We start from the raw sequence: 20,952 nt of genomic DNA on the forward strand, positions 1-20,952 counted from the left end.
AATGAGTATAGTAGAATTAGGTGGTACATATAAATCACAAGAAATATATCGATAAAAATTGATATAATGTTTTTAAATACTTTATATACATGTAAGTATAAAGTTAAGATTCATAGATTGTATAAATCAAAATAAGTTGACTTATAAATTGAATAAATTGGACAATTTTTAAATTTTTAACTTTTAAGTTGAGATCCACGATTATATGGATTTTGAAGATATGTTTGTGAACCCCAACTTATAAGTTGAGAATTTAGAGTTTTTCCAAACAAGATCTTTGAGAAATTAGCCAGCATAGGTAATTTATTATTAAAAATAATTTACAATTCAAAGTAAACTCCACATGCAACCTCAGACTGGGAACAACATGCTCCTCTCCACAACGCTCTTTTCACAATTCAAAGACGCGTCTCTCTCTCTCTCTTTCTCTTCCCCTCTCCTTAAGCAAGCTCTCCCTCTCCATACTTGTGTTCGATGTCTGAAATATAATTGAGTGAAGCCTCTTATATATCAAAACACGGAACCAGAAAAAAGAAATTTGAAACAGAGACTTAACATTTGCAAGACTTTAGCATTTGAGCTGTGTGCAAACATAATTTGTGTGGTAAACCATTGTCTAATAAAATTTAGTTCAAGTAAAAACTACTTCATATTGTCCCCAAATGAATAAATGTCAACTGCAAAGGGAGCTAAGGAATGATTTACAAGAATGTGAGAATTTTACTTTAAGTCAAATAAACCAGATCACACTATTTCGAGCTTTAAATGCAGTTCTAACCTAAAATTTTTAAGTGAACAGATAATAATCTCTTCAGTGAAAAAAGTTAGCAAAATAATAATCATGTACAAAAACATATCTTCAATTGGGGCCAAAAAACCAGAAATCACATAAATTTCCTTTGTTTAACAATTTTAAGCTTCGAAAAATGTAATGCCGCAAAATTTTTCACGTCTTTCTCCATCAATCACCAAAATCAAATAGGAAAACATACCCCATAGAGCAAACCCCAACTTAATCCACGAGATTTCCATCCCATCTTATTCCCAAAAAAAATAATAATAATAAAACAACACAAAATGTTTAGAAATGGAAAGACAGAACAAATGTGAAGGGGGTTTAACCACTTAACCAAAAATGTCATAAGTGGATCAGTGATAAGACAATTAATCACTTAAACACCAATTGATCAAACCATGAATAGTCTGCCAATAAGATTATCAAACCGACAAGTGCACTACAAAAGCATAAGCAAATGGAATAGTAACTTAATAATTCACATGAATTACAAAAATTTAGTAATAATCCTTGAAACATATTGAATTTCCAAGCTTTGACAATAACATTTTATCAAAAGGCAAGACTTCTATCATTTTCTATTATTTTTCACAAAAACATGATAAAGTGCGAACTTGTATTTGAAGTGGAGCTACTTGAGGTACTCAATCGCTTCATCGAACATTGAAGCCTTGTTCGTCTAACACAATTGCAAGAGATAAACATTTGGAAATAACAAAATAAACCCCATTAGATTTAATGAAATCAACATTATAACTATCCACTAAAGAGGAAAATAAACAATTTGTGGTTTCTACCTTGTTTGAATTTGGAAATTGATTTTGCAACGACTTTATTTTTTCATTAATCCCGCTCCTCATCCTCTGCCAAATGCATCCCATAATATCAAAACACAGAATTCATTATAGGAATATATACATACAAACTCCAAAATGAAACTTAAAAGGAAAAAAAGTAAAACTACAAATTTCTGTCTATAAAAAATAACCTTTTCAGACAAATTATGCACTTGAGCTGCTCGGGTTCTCTTCGATGAGCTCCAGCGTGGTATTGACTTTGGCAGTGCCTCTTCTACCAAGGCTTCAATAGCATCCTACATATGATAACTATGAAATTAAACTCCACAAAGAAAAAAATATAAATGTACACGAAAACATGAATGGATGCAGAAATTTATGCTAACAAACGTAATTGTAACATTGTACCAACTCCCACAACCCACAGTATCTCGGAAAGCCGTTATCCAAATCATTCACCAGAAAAGTAAGCTTCAACGAAAAAATTTTTAACCTATAAAATTAATTATTGAAGATAAATTTAAATTAAACGTGAAGATATATTTAATACATTTGGCACGTGCAAATTATGTCAAACACCTTCAAATTGCACCATTACAATATCTAAAATTCTTATATTTCTTACAATTGAAATGTGTACTAGTAAACTGTAAACCTCCAATGAGATATGAGTCACGTTTATTTCTGTCATTATATGAAATCACTAATCTTAATCTCAAAGTAAAGAATTGTTATTAATAAATAATATGTACATGTTCAAGTTTTATCTAGAGTATAAACAATAAATTATCAAAAAGCCCTCTTTACTTTGAGTTTGAGTTACAATACTTGATTGAAAAGTGGAAAACAAATCAAAACCCAATTCATTGAATCCATAAAATACATAATATTGTTTTCATAGTAGTAAGTTCGTCCAATTGCCATACACATTCTCCAATTATAAATAGTGCAACAACATTATAACGGTTTTGTAATTTTGGCCATTTTTTATTCTGTCATTCTGCAATCTGTGTCAATAACAAAAATAAAAAATCGTAAAGCTAAACAACAGTAACAAAACTCCAATTCCATTTAATACTACTGGTATTGTAAAAGTGCCTCCTCTTCTCCATGGAAAGCAAAATCCTTGATTTTAAATGAAAAGGCATAACCTCAAAATACTCCAAAGTTTGAAATCCAAATGAAGAGTCAATTTCCTGAGTTGAAAAGGGTCGGGAATATTGATCTAAATCATTCATAAAGGTCAAAGATAAAAAAAATAAATAAATAAAATTAGTTCTTGTGTTTTTGTCTTACTAAACAGCAGCAAAAATAAGAAGTCCCATCTTCCCAGGAAAATGTTTAAAAGAAAAAAAATCACGTTCTGAAATAGAGTTTCTATGTATTTCAGAAAGAACCTTTAAGATCCAAACAAGCCAAGACTCCAACTTTGTTCCTCAAATTACAGAACTTGCAAAACTTGAAGTTGACTGATTGTGTGAGAATCATATTCATATAATGACTTCAAGAGAAAGAGAAATGGAATCATTACATCACATTCTAGCGTCTCCACAAGAATTTCAAGTCAAATCTTCACCACTTATCTCCTATTTCTAATTTCCCCCTTCGAATTGAAACTAGAGAGAAATACCCAAAAAAAAAAAAAATTCATCGCCAAGCAGTTTCTTTATAAAACTGGATATTGGATACTTTACTTTGGTTAGAATGTTCATAATGATTTTCAAAACTTCAATAAAATAGCCCTAATTTAGCCTACTTCACTTAAAAAATTGTTGGATGCAAAATAAGAGAAAGAATTCTGAAATCTAAATACATATTACATAGAAATTAGATTTTATGCCGGTACGGTAGGGCTAGGCAGGTAGTGGCGTGGATGGCGAGTCATCGACGACAGGCTTAGACTTCAAAGAGAAGTGGACTTTTGACCTTCTTGGATCTTTCGAATGCATCGGCATAGAGAGAGGAAGAGAGGAGAAGAATATGAATGAGGGTATAAAAAATGGGGCAGATTTTTGTACAACTTTTTTTCCTTTTTTTTGCAAACTAGTGAGACGCATGTGCAAGGCACGTGCTACAATTTAGTTGACTATATGATAGAGTAGATATTAAAAAAAAAAATTATTGCGTTAAACATTAGTTACATCAAATTTAAGTATATGTTTCTAAATATTTTGAGGTAACAACATTGATAAAATAATGTATTCAAAACCATAAATTATGTTCCAGTCAAAGGAGAACTTTCTCAAGTAAAGTATTTGAAGAGACAAAAATTGATAAATTATATTCATTGTTAGAATTATAATTTCCATTGGAATAAAATTTATTTATTTTAACTCTATTAATGATCATACGGCACAAAGAGAAATGAATGAACTTTTGTACATTGAATAAATGACAGAAGCAAAAAGTAGTTTAATTTACTTGTTCAGGGAAATTGCAAGTCTGACGAGAAGGTAATGGCTAGTAGCTCTATTTGGAACCTGCAATTATGAGAAACTAAAACATGACTAGTCTACATCAACGAAGAAATATTTTAACTTATTACTATTATAGCGAAAGAGCTGTAAACGGTATCATTTAGTTCAAAATTGGCATCAATGCAATACAACAAAAATGAAAGACGTTCATACATGCAATAAAATAAACATCAAGGATTAGTGAATCACGTGTAAGCATCTTTTCAAGAGTCAAAAAGGATGATGCGCAGGTAACCAAGTCTAGAGTTTAATCTCTATGACAATTCTTCTTTTACGTTGCAATACTGTATACGTATGTTAGCACAAGGAACAGGCAACTCAAAATATGATTATCAAAACAATCACATTCACATGTCAGTACATTGCAAGAATGCATTGTCTACCGACCAATAAGGTTCCATATTATAAAGAAGAAAGGTTGAAATTATCACAACCCTGCCAAACCAGGACTCATCCACATGTGGAAAGAATATATTTTAAAGACACCACAGAGTCTTTGGGTTTGGAGGGACAAAGTACTGAAAATGATGTGTATTTTTTCTAAAGAGGCCATATGTGCTAATTATGCAGCTTCACATTCCTCGGACTCTATATAAAAAAAATATCGCATATCTTGCACCTTCTCAAGCCCTTCAATTTACTATATAGTTTTGTACGTTTCTAGCTAATGAATAAGAAAAATTGAAAGCTCCCAAAACAAAATGCTCAAAAAAATAGAAAAATATAAACTACTTGTAAATGTATAATCGGAACAGAGCCACTGAGAAGGACGAACACAAAAGAAAGAAATAAAAATCGACAGTCTAGATGTAGGAATCTTCAAATTGATTGCGCAGTCTAAAAAAAAACACGGAAAATCATTATGAACATCCATTGATATTAGTTACAAAAAATATATCAACTTGAGAACCACCCAAATCTATATCCATCAACATAGGTTACAAAAACCCGCGTCAATTAAAAAATAATAATATGAACACCATATTTGGCTTTAGATTACATTTATGTATATGAAGAAAATTTTTTTTGAAAGAGTATTAGCTACAAAATCCCACATCATGATGCATGCGGATCTAGAATTACACTACTAAAAAAACCTATTATTAAAAATAAAACTGTATTTTATGTTTGGACAAACACAACCCAATATCTTTTAGGGTATTTACATGTCAGAGTCATACATAAAGAAACACACAAATTACATTTATAACTACAATGCTCATACATAAACCCGTTCAAATGAATCAATGTCCAGTGTTTGTTAAACAAACCTTAATCGATTCGTTGAAGACCTCATTGCAAGAGATATATAAATATATATATATATATATATATATATATATAACCCATCTAGTTAACAAAATAGCATATTGAATCCATCATAAACAACACAACAAAGCCTAGTATATAAGCTCGGAAACCATTTTTCACCTTAGTCTTCATCTCATAAAAACAAAGCAAAAAGTGAAAAATCTAAAACTAAACACCAAAAGATTGAAAAATAAATAAATAAACAGAACTCGTAGATTGAACAACAAATTTCGTATTCAACACCATGGATGACAAAATCGAAAAACAAATATATAACATCACAAATCCTAACCACCCCCTTGACATAACTTTATGTATCTTGAGTTCGGCTTCTACAAAGATCGAACAAAAAAAAAAGAAAAAAAAAAGAGTATCATCAAAAGAATAGACCTTAAGCATTTTAGGTTCAATTTTATAAAAGAAAGAAAAAAAATTAACTAAAATCATAGACTAAACAAAAAATCTCATATTGACGACCACTGTTGAAGGAATCAAAAAATATATACGCAACACCCTAAACCCTAATGACCACCTCAACATGACTCTGCGTTACTTTTTCACATTGCACAACGTATACAAAAAAAGAGGTCCATATTTCCATTTTATTTTCATAGAACATTCGTGTCTTAATAAATTCTTTAACTTATGGATAAAAAAAGTTTAAAATATATGGAAAACCATATTGCTTATAAAAAGACAAAAGGAAAATTAAAATACCTGCTGCTGGACTTTATGCCTCCTCAAATTCCACCGTAATTTTTGGATAACTACTCTTCAAAACTCCAATTTAAAACTGCTTCTCAGTACCCTTTGGAAAATCAATTAGGGCTCGTTATAAACTGAAAATCAAATAAGAAAATATTTAATTATAAGTATAAAAAAAGAATGGAAAAAAAATATTCAAAAATTATTTGGACATATATGTGAATCTGGGAGGCCATATTTATATGTTTGGATGTAGATTAAACTAAAAAAGTGTGCATCCCAAAAAAATAATAACTATTGCAAAAAACACACATGCATGAATTAGTTTCAACTCCATATGTAAACACCCAATTCACATTTAGAAGACACGCATGCATAAATGTATTGAAAAAAAAAAAGTCAAATACAAGAATAATAGTCCATCTTTTCGTTAAATGAAATTGGAAACAATAATTTGAAACTTAATAAAATAAAATATATTAAAAGTCAACAAAGCCCCCAAAACGGAGAAGGCACACATAAATCGAAAATACTCATTCACAAACAAAAACACGTCATGAAAAAGAACAAAAATAACTCAACGACAAGAAGAGAGATCGCAACCGAGACTAAGTCCGTTCGAAACTAACAAAATACAAATCTTGCGAAGGCCAAAAAAAAAAAAAAAAAGCTAGAAGAGATCATAGTTTCGTTACAGAAGAGTGAAAAAAAAAATTATTTGAAACCAAATAAAACCAAAATAAATTATAAATCAATAAAACACCGAATAATAAAAAACACACATAAATTGAAAACACCTCTTCACAAACAAGAAGAACACATCACGAAAAAGAACGAGAATAACTCAACAAGAAGAAGAAATATTGCAATCGAGATTGAGCCCATTGATAACATACAAAGCATGGATCTTACCGTATATGTTGTCGATTGCTTTCGTAGAAACCTCGATCATGTTGACGTCGTTCAAAATACACCATCAGTCCAACGAAGACATTCAAACAAGAAAACAAAAATCGAATTATGCCCTAGAATAAAAAAAAGGATTGTACATCAGAAGAGAATTGCAGAAATTCTCGACTCAAAAGATAGATTTACGAGTTGTGATCAAGAAGAAGAAGAATGAAAAGTAAAAACCTAAAAGGAAGACATAAGATCGGGAGAAGAATGAAAGGGGGGGGATGCTAAATAGAAGAGGAAGAGAAAAAGGTTTCTTGCCAAACCCAAAATGAATGATGAAAATGGGAAATGAAATGACTGAAGAAGGAAGACAATGGTTTACGTGTGTCAGGTGAAAAATTGTAAAATGAGGAGCAAGTAAAGGGTGAAGACCAAAACAAAAAAGCAAAAAAAAAAAAAAAAAAAAAAAAAAAAAAAAAAGCCACCACTCCTATGAACAGTACCAAAACAAAGTCACTCTTTTATGTTATAGGGATTCACAGTGCATATTTTTGTACAATTTTTTCATTGAGTCAAATCTCATTTAATGTCGGTACAATTTCTTCCATTGGTCAAATCTCATTTAATTAGGACATGTAGGGTATTTCAAATTATCTAAAGGGCAAATATGTCTAAAATTGACATTCTTACAATGCCTAAAAAAAAGTGACATTTTTGTAAATGCAAAGCCAAAAATTGACTATTTTGGTAATTTTCACTTATATTAATTACAACATATAATGTGCAAAAGGTCCAATTGATCACTTATTAAATTTGGCTCAAACACAAGTATCATCATGAGCCATAACCTAACCCGTAAAATTTGCAATAAATGTGAAGTCCACGTATGGAATTATTCCAACATTCTCGCACTTGGGCAAACATTTGATTGCTATAACAAAGTTTGAACACCTGGGTTAGACTACATAGGTGGCCACAAAAGTATAGCTCCAATGATGACACCTTACGTAACATGATCCGGTCTAACAAGAATATTAACATCGAACATGGAAGTCATTACATCAATTAAACGATGTAAGACCATTCCACAGCTACAAATGCCAACATCCTTATCCACGTGGATCCCCATCCTCCAACCAATGTGGTAGTATGTGGTATGAACTTAGCACCAAACATGATAAAAAAACTGTACTAATTCATATCGATCCTCATAATGCTTCAAATCAAAATGAAGCCACATGTCTCCAAAGGAAACTCATCTTATGTCTTTATCTGTCATATCTCAAGATCATAATAATATTAAAAACATAAGTGAAATTTATGCTCAAAATCGTTCCTGGAAATTTTAAAAGGTAGCACCACTAGCTAATGTAAAAAATATAACCTGAGGTTGATTCAAATCATTTTGACATCCAGCAAAATCAGAATCTAAATATCCTACCACCTCAAGATGATTTGAACGCTGGAATGTAAGCATATAACTTTCAATTTTCTTCAAATGTCTCATAACTTTCTTAGCTGCTTTTCAATGCTCTTGTCCTGGATTAGAATGAAATCTGCTAAGGACACTGACTAACTGCATATGCTATATCCGGCCTAGTGCAAACTTGAGTATACATTAAACTCCCCACAGTACTAGTATATGGAATCATCTTCATAGACTCCCTTACCAGCTCATTTCTTGGACATTGAGTTTTGTTAAACTTATCTCTTTTTATGATAGATACATAACCAAGTGCACAGTTCTATATATTAAACATTTCTAGAATACGTCATATATAAGCTTTCTGAGAAAGTCCCAGTAAGCCACGATTTCTATCACGATGTATTTCAATGCCAAGTACATAAGAAGCTTCTCCAAGATCTTTCATCTCAAAATTAGCAGACAACATTTTTTTGTCTTATGAAGCAACCCTAAGTTACTGCTAGCAAACAGAATGTCATCAACATACAGTACAAGAAAAATAAAATTTCTCTTACTGGTTTTGAGATAAATGCATTGATCAATAGTATTTTCATTAAAATCAAGAGAGGTCACAACCTCATCAAACTTCAAATACCACTATCAAGATGTTTGCTTGAGACCATATAAGGATTTGTTTAACTTACATACCAAGTTTTCTTCTCCTTTCATAACAAAGCTTTAGGTTGTTTCATATAAACCATTTCAAAAAGATCTCCATTCAAAAATGCTGTCTTAATATCCATTTGATGAAACTCCAAATTGTAGTGTGCCACAAGAGCCATGATAATTCGAAAAGAATCTTTCAATGAAACAGGGGAGAAGGTTTCAACATAATCAATGCCCTCTCGTTGAGTGAAACTTTTTTCAACCAATCTCGCTTTCTTTCGTTCAACATTTCCTTTTGAATCTAATTTACTTTTGAAAATTCAATTGTTATATACAGCCTTAGCATCTGGAGGAAGTTCAACAAGATCGCAAACTTTATTCTTTTCCATAGAATTCATTTCATCTTCCATGGTAGCTATCCATTTATCTACCTCAGAACTTGTCAATGGTTGATTATAAGTTACAGGATCAACAATATGCCCAATATTAAAATCGCTCTCTAAGAAATATGAAATATTATCACTAGGCAATGCAGATCTTCTTTTCGTTTGTGATCTCATAACTTGTGGCTTAGAAATTAATTCAATCGTTGTTTGAGGAATTTGAAGTTCCTCTTGGTTCCTTGGTTCTTCATTAACAATTTCAATTGGTTGAGAACCAACTCTTTCCAGTATAATAGGAACTGGAACAACAACTTGATTAGGTTCAATAAAAATTTCTCTCAACATGGAACTCCTACCATCTCCAAAATCATTCTCCAGAAACTTAGCAGTAATGGACTCCACAATTCTAGTGCCACGATTTAGATAGTAAAATTTATATCCTTTTGATATGTCCGGATACCCAATAAAGTAGCCAAGAGTTGATTTAGGATCTAATTTCTTTTTATATGTCATAACCTCAACTGAATATCTCCAAACTTTAAAGTGAGCCAAACTTGGATTACATCCTGTCCATAATTCAAAAGGTGTCTTTGCAACAGCTTTACTTGGAACTCTGTTCAAAATTTACATTGCAGTTTTCAAGGTTTCACCCCACAAATATTCATGCAAATTTATTTTACTATCATACTTCTAACCTTATCTTTTAGAGTTCGATTACATTTTTCAGAAACACCATTATGTTCGGGTGTTCCTGGCATGGTATATAGGGCACTATTCCACACTCTTGTAAAAACTTTGCAAAATCACCTATATTTTGACCAGACTCGTCATATTTTCCATAGTACTCACTACCACTGTCAACCTTACAACTTTGATAATTTTTCCATATTGTTTCTCTACTTCCAATTTGAAAACTTTGAATTTATCAAGTGCATGTGATTTATCGTTAATCAAGTAAACATATTCATATCGTGAGAAATCATCAATGAAAGTTATGAAGTATTTATTCCAACATATAGTGGAAGGCAAGGGTCCACTGTATCAAGTCTAAAATTCCATTACTCCTAATTGAACTTTTTCTTATAGACTTAGTTAGCTTTCCTTTTATACAATCCACACTGGTGTCAAAATCATAGAAGTCTAAAGAGGGAAGTATCTCAACTTTTACTAATCTTTCCATTCTATCTTTAGAAATATGACCCAAACACTTATGCCACAACATAAAGGATGATTGACGAATAAAAGTCATTTTCTTTGATACATTGGTAACACACGAGACATCACCAAAAGGAGCCAAGGACAATTTATATAAATAATCACATAAAATGTCATTCTCAATCAAGCGAGAATAATTAAATAACTCAACCATTCCATTATCAAAATTAAATGTAAAACCACAAGCATCAAGTTTTGATGTAGAAATTAAATTTCGTCTCATTTGCAGAACATAAACTATATTTTCTAAAACAAGAGAAAAACCAGACTTTAAAGTCAACTTCACTACTCCTATGAATTCAACCTTCACTTGAACTCTCTAACCACTAAGAATTCAAAGACACATCTACTAAGAAGATTCAAAACAAACTAAGGTCAAGAGAATACCTGGAGAACTCTTCTTTTCCAACCAAGTCTTAAACTTAAAACAGTCTTTCTGCCAGTGACCCTTCTTTTTACAGAACTTGCATTGATCATTTTTCTTTATAACTCATTTAGGACCACTAAAATTTTTTATTCTGCTGACTTCGATGGGACTTATTACCCTTATGAAACTTAGGTTTATGGTTATGAGAAGACTCTTTATTCCGTGATGGCTTAAAAGCTAATTACACAGTTTCAACAGTTTCACGTGCATCCTATACTCTTCTTAGGCAAACACTGCTATGAGGTCATTCAAAGTTCATTTATCCCACTGAGCATTGTAATCAAACTTAAGCTGATTAAACTGGCTAGGAAGACTATTCAAAATATGATAGACCAAAAAAGGTTCCACAATGAGAATGCTGAGAGTCTTTAGTTTAGATGCTCCTTAACACCACTTGTACCATCATATTTCATATTCATCAATTTATCCATTAGATCTCCAGTTTCGGTTTTATCAGACTCAATGAACTTGTCTCCTATGGCATCCATAAAACTTTTGACATTTTCATTATTCGGGATGGCACGTAGAATGGAATCAAATATCGATCGCTTAATGATTTTCAAATAGAGTTTGTTGGTCCTTTCCCACTTTTCATACTCGGCTACATATTCAATAGTGTTCTTATCTGTGGATTTCTCAAGCTTTTTCTCCATTGTAGAGTCCAGGCCCAAAAGACTAAGTGCTAATTCTACGTCTCGTTCCCAGCTCACATAGTTATTCTCAATCAAAGTTTTAATAGCAAACAATTGATTCGAAAGAGATGAGGCATTATAACCTGTGGAAACATAAAATATCGCACTCAATATCATCCAAACACAGTGCATGCAATCAAATGGATGATAAAATATCCAACTAACTAATATGGGCTATTAATCAGATAATCCGTAATTAAAATCAAAAGCATATGAATCTTATTACGGTAAGAGCCTAAATGCATCATTATAAAGTCATATTTGGACCGACAATACAACATGCTATAAGTTACTCTTAAAATGCATCATATAGTTAGTTAACAAAATCACATTGATTTTCGAAATACCAACACCTTTGGGCAAAAAAAATTTCTAGACCAAGGTAAACTCGTTAACTGCTTTATGTCATTTTTCAAAAAATATCACCTATAATAACATCTTTGAGCAAGATATTATATGCAATAAATCAAAATTGTTATATATATATAGAACCGAATAAATAACAATGAGTGGGCCACATAAAATTATAAATTGATAAATCGAATTCATACCTGCGGAAGTCATTGTTGATATGAATAATAGTTGTAATAGTAGCCAGATCTTCTTCTCCTTGCTCCTCACAAAGTATTAGCTATCAATGGGGTAAACTAATGAAAACCAATATGGAGAGGAGATGTGACCTAGTCTTTTTATAGGAATTTATTTAGTCATCCCATTATCAACTTAAACCCTAATTAGGGTTTATTTCCGATTCACATACTTAAAATTACCACATTATATTAATTACAGCCCATAAGGAATGGTCACTGAACTTGTTTCTATGCATTCGATTGCTCATTGAAATTTAAGATGTTGAATTTTGGTCATTAAACCTGTCTAAACGTTGGACATTATTTATTTGCATAACAACCACTGCAAACCTTTAGCGAAATTAGCAACTTAATTGATGGAATGTATTGGTGTCGCCCCATTACATAGTTAACAAATTAACACGTCTTTGATTTCTCACTAAATTTTGGAAAATTGCTTCAATTGCTCACTAAATTTTGAGGTGAATGAATTTTGGTCATAAAAATTTAAAGCGTCTTCATTACTTACTAAACTTTGGAAACGTATTTGATTGTTCACTAAACTTTGAAAACATATTTGAATGCACATTGAAATTTGAGGTGATTGAATTTTGGTCACCAAGTTTATATAAATGATGTTAGTTTGTTGTTCATTAAAAAATATGTACCGCAAATGCACGAATAGCGTAAAAGTAATAAAATGAACAAACGAGTCCGAGCCGTCAATCTCACAAGAAATGATTACTCAACTACACAATATATAAATTTAATTTTAATATATTTTTGTAGAATTTTAAATTATTTTCATTACTTAAAAAATTCAAATTTATTGTATGTTTTATTGAAAAATTCAAACTCGTTTGTCCATTTTATTATTTTTACATGACCCATGCTCTTGCGGTACACATTTTTAAAGAGCAATAGATCGACATCATTTTTATAAGTTTAGTGGTCAAAATTCAACCACCTCAAACTTCAGTGAGCAATTAAAAACATTTTTCAAAATTTAGTGAGCAACAAAAACATTTTTCAACTTTAAGTGAGCATGAAAGATGCTTTAAATTTTTAGTGGCCAAATTTTGATCACCTCAAAGTTTCAACAAACAATTGAAGGCGTTTTCAAAGTTTAGTGAGCAATAGAAGATGTGACAATTTGTTAATGTTGTGACGATGCCCTCTATATTCATTCTGTTACTCACGTCACTAATCTCATTAAACATTTAAACTGATGTTATGTCAATACGAAATGTTCAATGTTTGAATAAATTTAGTGGTTAAAAGTCAACATTTTAAATTTCAGCAAGTAATCGAAGACATAGACTGATGTTCAGTAATTTGTTTAATTTCAAAAATCCTAACCCGAACCAAAAAGAAAAATCGAAGGCATTCTATGGACCAAAAAGATACTTCTGTTGTCAACCATTGATATCCATCAAGATCTAATGGTCACTAGCAAAATGCGATTTCCCAATATTGGATGCAACGTTTTAGCACTAAAAGTCACATTTTCACATAGCGACATTAATTCAAGTATTGGATCGAAATTTTGGGCCTCATCATTGAATGTAACAGGCAATAGATATTGGTCATCGGCCGAGTGCAAATCATCATTGATATTATATAGAAATGACAAAGTTTTGAAAACAATACAGAACTCCTACATATAAGAATCAAATTTCAAAACTAACTGACTTATAAAATTATTTCAAAATTCATGTGTTAATTCTAATTAATTATATATAATTAATTGAAATTAATTATCCCACCCCACAAAATTAATAATTTTTTTAGACATAAAAAACCCGAAGATTATCCCCCACCCAACGCACGAAACCACCCTACATCCCACCGTATACTTGGTGGAAAAGTCTTCAAGAATTGAAAATAATTTCTCTCTATACCCAGTTCCACCCCTCATTGCAGAAAAAATTTAAAAAATTGTGGTAGTGGTAATGATACATTATAGGTGACTGGATTTATGACTGTGTTATCTGTGATCAAATTTATTGTTTATGACTAAAGCTGTGTTATATATGACTATTTGTGACCTGATCAATATTGACAGTGACGGTATGTGAGCAAGTTACAACTGGTCACAATTAATACAAAATTGGTCACAACCAATCACAATAACTCATACTTGATCATAAGGGGTCATCGCAAACAAATCTATACACACTGCATAACAACACCACAATCTACCACCAATCACCACCACATTACCTCCAATGCACAAATACTACCACCTTCAACTCAAATCCACAACCATAAAAATTACCTTCAATGTCCTGTGTTATATATGGTTAATTGTGATCAAATTTGTTTTCAATGTGACCATCTGCGATCAGGTTAGTCTAATTTGTGAGTCACTGTTAATTTAGTCACAAATAGTTACAATGAAGATGGAGTTGATCACACCCAATCACAATTAACACATACTTGATCACATAGGGTCACCCCAAACAAATTTTCATACACCAAAGACCAACACTACAATCCACGACCGCTCACCACCACCATCACCACTACCACTACCAGTACCACTACCACTACCACCTTCAACTCAAGTCTATCTTAACCTCAAATCAACAACAATCACCACCACCATCACTTCACCAACACCTTCAACAAACACCAACCACCACTCCCACCGCCATCACACCATCAACAGAGCCACTGTTGACAATTTCTAAAAAACAAAAGACTCGATCTATCCACCGAGTTACTAAGCTTATGCATCGATCTAGGAACACCGTCGCCATCAGCCTACATCCCACCAACATAACGCCAGATCTAGAGCTCCGGTAGGTCTAAACTCACCTTAGAATGCACTCTTCTGTTGGTGGCGCGCCTCATTGCGCAATGTGAATAGCTGTCAACGACTCTCACAGCGCAGCACGAGATGGGTGGTTGCTGGAGTAATGATAGATATACAAAATATTTATAGAGAGGGAAATGAAAAGGAGAGGGAGAGAGAGAGAGAGAGAGAGAGAGAGAGAGAGAGAGAGTGCTAGTTGGTGTGGGTATAGATATGGGTGTGGGAGTTAGAGGTTGGATGGGTTGGGTTGAATTATTAGTAATATATTTATTTAATATAAAATTAAATTAATAATTTATAATTAACACTTGAAATCTGAATTTTAAACTTAATCCACTTGTTTATGAAAATTAATATTTAATTCCAGGGTTTTAGGTAATTTTCTCTAATGGTTTTGTGAATTAATTATTACGAGCCTAAGTCCTAATGTCATGTCTTAGTACCTTCTTTCACAACCGGAAAAGGAACGTGGTGTGTACTTATTGTCGAGACACCGTATTTTGAATGACTTTTCCTTTTTTGCCACTGGATAACAATCGATGTAATTTTTTATTTTTGATTTGAACGATATCAAGAACTCAAGGTCAAGATCAAATTTTTTTTCTATACGCACTGTTTGGTCCCCATTAAAATTATAATTAATTTTTCTCTCTTCTTATCAATCGCATATTTTCTAATAGAATAATATTACTAGTAGTTTCATTTTTTTTTCCACACATTCTTAAAAAAAAAAAAAAAATACTATTTTTCAACAAATTAATTTCAAATAAGGGGGCCAAATACTACTTGTTTAGTTTTACCTTTTGCTTTGTCCATAAGTGAACAGCGATGCATTTAAACTTTTTTCAGGGGGCAAAAAAAAATAAAAAAGGATAGAGAGTTTTTTTAATCTGGCATATTTTATGAGGGTGTTCGACACCCATCTTTATGAAAAAACAAATTTTAGAATAGTGGATTAATGGAGAATGTATGAATAAAAAATAAGGAATTTTTTTTATTTACGCGTAATATTATTTTAACGAAGAATGTGTGATTAAAAAAAAAGACATAATTTAGAAAAAAATAATATTTTGGAACTTTATAAAAAAAAATTCCTAAATGTCTATCCTGCGTAAAGTCAGAAACTGTAACAGAAAACATTGAATAAAAAGAATGAATAATTAAAATGACATGTATTTTAACCTTTCTACGAAAAGTTTTACACAAGTAACGAGTGATTATAGTATCTGCTTGAATAGTTCATTTATATGGCATCATGATACATGGAGTTAAAAATCTTCCTAGAGTTATCGATATTAATTATTAAATGATCATAAAATTAAATTTTTTTATGAAACATTTTAATTTGGCTAGTAAGAATATTCAAATTGCACTTTTAACACTTCATACATAAAGAAGAGAGAAATTAATGCTAAGGATAGTTACATCTCAAAAGATTGTATATTTTAAAGATCAAAACTTACAAAGAGAGATACAAATTTCATCTCATTACAGGTCTATTATAATACAGCCTAACCAACAGATCCTTCAAGCTTCAAACTCATGAGCTGGTTTACTTCAGCTCCAAATTCATCCGGCAATTCATTGAACACATCCTGACAAAACCCAGAAATCATGGCTGCCATAGCTTTCTCATAGTCAACACCTCTCTGCTGGAAGTAGAATAACTGGTCTTCACCAATTTTGGAGGTCGTGGCTTCATGTTCAATACGGGCAGTTGGATTCTTCGTCTGTTCAGAGAATAAAGTTCACAGCAACCAGAAGTTTGCAATATGATTTTTTTTTTTTTTTTACAATATGGGCATGTATATTGTCCAAAATTAAACAGCATATGATGTTATTAAAGAAGAAAAAGAAGTTCAAATTTCAGAAACTATATTGTCCACTTCTATCTAATACTACGTAATCAAAAACACGTACCAATAAGGCAATATATATAAGAACATCATATAAGAGTCCTATGCCTTTTATTCCTCTGTCATTAAAAATTGTACACAGAACCAAATTTTAAATGCATACCAAAACAATGTCAATTACGATACATCATCAAGTACTAATGAGGATAAAACATCCTAATTAAGTGATGCGAGTTGATCAATCAAAAGCCAGTATTCCTTTTCTTATCTAGAAAAGTATCGAGGATAATACAATAACTATCTTCAATTATAAAGCATGTGATCATGGGAATGCCCGATTCGAATTAAAATTTCGAAATTAGCTCAGTCATATAATCAAGAAAGATAACAATAAAAAATAAATAAAGATTCAATATTAACACACAGCAAAGTGTGTATCAAGTTCAAATAAAATACCTGAATGTATGGATAAGTGTTAGCAGCAGCATTGTCGCCAATAAGCATTGAATCACACTGGGAAGAATTTCGAGCATCTTCCGCATTTGACAGAACCTGGACAAGACCTCTATAACAATTTCTAGAATGTCCAGCTGATATACCTTTCGATATTATCCTACTTCTAGTATTCTTCCCCTTGTGTATCATCTTTGTTCCAGTGTCAGCCTGCTGATAATTATTGGTCAATGCAACAGAATAAAACTCACCAACTGATTCATCACCCTCTAATATAACACTTGGGTATTTCCAAGTGATGGCTGATCCCGTCTCCACTTGTGTCCATGAGATTTTCGATCTAGGCCCAGCACATAGCCCCCTCTTTGTAACAAAATTATAGATACCACCTTTCCCTTCCTCATCACCTGCGTACCAATTCTGAACTGTCGAATACTTGATCTCGGCACCCTCATGGCAATACAACTCCACCACTGCAGCATGCAATTGATTCGTATCATAAGAAGGTGCAGTACACCCCTCCAAATACTCCACGAAACTCCCTTCATCTGCAACAATCAATGTCCTCTCAAACTGCCCTGTCTCCATGGCATTTATCCTAAAATAGGTCGATATTTGCATAGGACACTTTGTATTTTTGGGTATATACACAAACGATCCATCGCTAAACACAGCTGAATTCAAAGAGGCATAAAAATTATCCTCAGGGGGTACGACCTTACCCAAATACTTCCTAACTAACTCTGGATGTTCTCTAATAGCCTCGGATATTGAGCAAAAAATCACACCGGCTTTCTCCAATGTCTTCCTATGAGTAGTAGCAATTGAAACGCTATCAAGAACAGCATCAACCGCAACATTAGCGAGTCTATTCCTTTCATTCAAAGGCACCCCAAGCTTATCAAAATACTTAACCAGCTCAGGGTCAGCTTCATCAAGACTATTCAAAGTAGGCTTCTTTTTGGGCTCTGAATAATAACAGAGATCCTGAAAATCAATTTCTGGGTACCGATTATCAGACCATTTAGGCTCTTTCATATTAAGAAATTTCTCATAAGCCTTCAATCTAATCTCAAGCATCCAATCAGGCTCATTCTTTCTAGAAGAAATTAACCGAACTGTTTCCTCAGACAAACCCTTAGGAATGGTAAATGATTCAATTTCTTCGTTAAAACCCCACTTATAATCTCTTTTCAAGAACTTATGAAGTGGGTCATCATCATCTGAGGAAGAGAACGATGATTTCTTACCTGACGACTCGATTGTAATATTGGATTCATAGCTGACGTCAGCCCTTATCTTCAAGAAAGTTCTTGAACTCGGGTTTCCGGGGCTTGAAGATTTGGGCAATTGGGGAAACAAAGACCCTTTTGCGGATTCTGAAATAGGTTTTGCACATAAAGGTGAAATTCCTCCGGCGAGAAGAGAAGCCATACGTACACAATGGCAAATGCGGTTGTAGAGAAGGAGATTTCAAGAAGAATGGATACAACCAGCAATTTATAGATGATCAAGAAATGTCGCATGCGGACCACGTGCCCTACGAATGGGAACAAAGATGGGAAATTTTACTTGCATTTCTCCTCCTACGATCAAAATAATACTTTCGGTTCAATTTTTTCTCTTGAGAGTGTAATAATTTTTGTTTTATATTAATAAGTTTTTAGGGCTAACAAAATTTTACAATTTAAAAATGATGGCATACTTGGGAAAAAAAATCAGCATAGTTGCTTGATCACTAAGTTGAGCCAAGCATAGGACGACTCACTTGATGAAAATACAGTTTAACTCATCAATCAGCTCACCCTTTAAAAAAATCAAAATTTTTTTTTTGCTTCTCAACTCTAGGATGAGATAGTTTGTGAACCCAAGTCGGCTTATCTGTAAGTTGCCTTATCCAACTTTAAAATCCCTACTCGAAATTGAGTTATGGAAAAAGAAGCAATATAAGGAAAGTGAACAAAGGGAATCAACCTCCGAAAATTTTGACATTGGGATATGGAATAGTAAATTGAACTGATTTTTTTAATCAACCCTTCTATAGAAACAGGGCCAAATGACGGATCCTGTTGAGGTAATGATGAAGTCAGCTACAATTTTAATGCTTGAATTCGTGCTTTCAAATTAATAACTAGTTTCACTATCGATATCAACTTAAAATTTTAGTTAGATAAGCAATCTATTAATATGACACTAATGATTCAATGAGTATCGTAGCTTAACTTATATTAAATATCAGTGATATGACATATCAATTAATTGATGAAATATCTTATATTAAGTATCGACGACATGGTACCCCAATTAATTGGTATTCTAAGTAACTGTGCTCATTGGATCTCTTCTCATTAGCAAGATATCAAGTAGTAGATTTTGAGGTCATATTTGGTAACAACAAATTTGTTAGTTAGCATCTCTAGTACTAGCGGTAAAATATTTCACTAGTAAACGTGTAAATATGGAACAACCAAAAATGTTAATGATCAAGTTAAATATATAATAAAAAAATGGGCAAAAAGACGTGCTTGAACCTATGAAAAGACTTCCCCCTAATACTCAACAAAAAACATTCCTAAAGACCCCATGTCAATATGCAACATCTAAGGTCTATCTTTGTTACCGCAACCAGTTCGACCACTGCACAATAGATGAATATTTTGTTAATTTATAAATCCAAGTATCCAGAAGAAATTGTACATAAATTATCTAGATGGCCAAATGCGTTTGTTACAAAAATATTGTGGGTGAGCTAATGGGGGGTAGTTTCCAGATTCCTCATAGCCTGCATAGTACAACTTTGGATCCTGCGCCATTGGAGCATATCCATAATATCCACCATTATACTGGTTTTGATCAACCTGAAGCAAAAGTTCGATAGATGAAATGACCAAAAACCCTGGAACCACACTAAAGTCAATAGGTTGATTGACTATGGCCCCATGCTTTGTCCTCCCAACTGTAGAGCTTCCTTCGCACAGATTCTGTTATAACCAGTGGAAACGGAGCATAAGAAAGTCGATATACTCAATTTCTTGCATTTAAAATGAGGGTAGAAACAGCCATTAGTATTCTCAGTTTACCTGTCAGCATATTGAACAAACTCGCATCGTTTGCCTATTGGTATCTCTATATGAAGTAGCTGTTCATAGTGTCGAAAAACCTCTCTAAAATGTTCTTCAGTAATATTAGAATTCAAGTTCCCAACGAAGATCTGCTATCAAACGAACTTAAGTTGGTAAGTGTTTATTACCCAAAACAATTGGCATAAGGAGATCAATGATGAATATACTGACAGTTGTGTTAGTTTAATTTTTATGATTGTCGAAAATCGGGTTTTGAGATGTGTGTACCATGTGTTGAAAGCGGAACCTAAGGGGATCTTGTGGATGATGAAAGAGTTTTTAGAGGCACTGATGGTGGTTCGAGCGTGACACGACCAATCCAACAAATCGAGGAATGTAGATTATCGAATATACCCTAGTCAT

At 32.6% G+C, this 20,952-nt stretch overlaps 1 protein-coding gene across 1 annotated transcript; it reads right to left on the reverse strand.

Moving 5' to 3' along the window:
• Window positions 1-16,517: 16,517 nt before the first annotated feature.
• Window positions 16,518-18,957, reverse strand: LOC111402430 (UPF0051 protein ABCI8, chloroplastic-like). The gene is made up of 2 exons (XM_023030725.1): window positions 17,471-18,957; window positions 16,518-16,888 (listed from the first exon to the last, which is right to left on the reverse strand). Exons 1-2 carry the CDS (start codon window positions 18,899-18,901, stop codon window positions 16,670-16,672), a joined length of 1,650 nt encoding a protein of 549 aa, XP_022886493.1. The 5' UTR covers window positions 18,902-18,957; the 3' UTR covers window positions 16,518-16,669.
• Window positions 18,958-20,952: the final 1,995 nt, after the last annotated feature.

This window comes from Olea europaea, chromosome 10 (assembly GCF_002742605.1).
Source record: "Olea europaea var. sylvestris chromosome 10, O_europaea_v1, whole genome shotgun sequence".
Taxonomy (NCBI): domain Eukaryota; kingdom Viridiplantae; phylum Streptophyta; class Magnoliopsida; order Lamiales; family Oleaceae; genus Olea; species Olea europaea.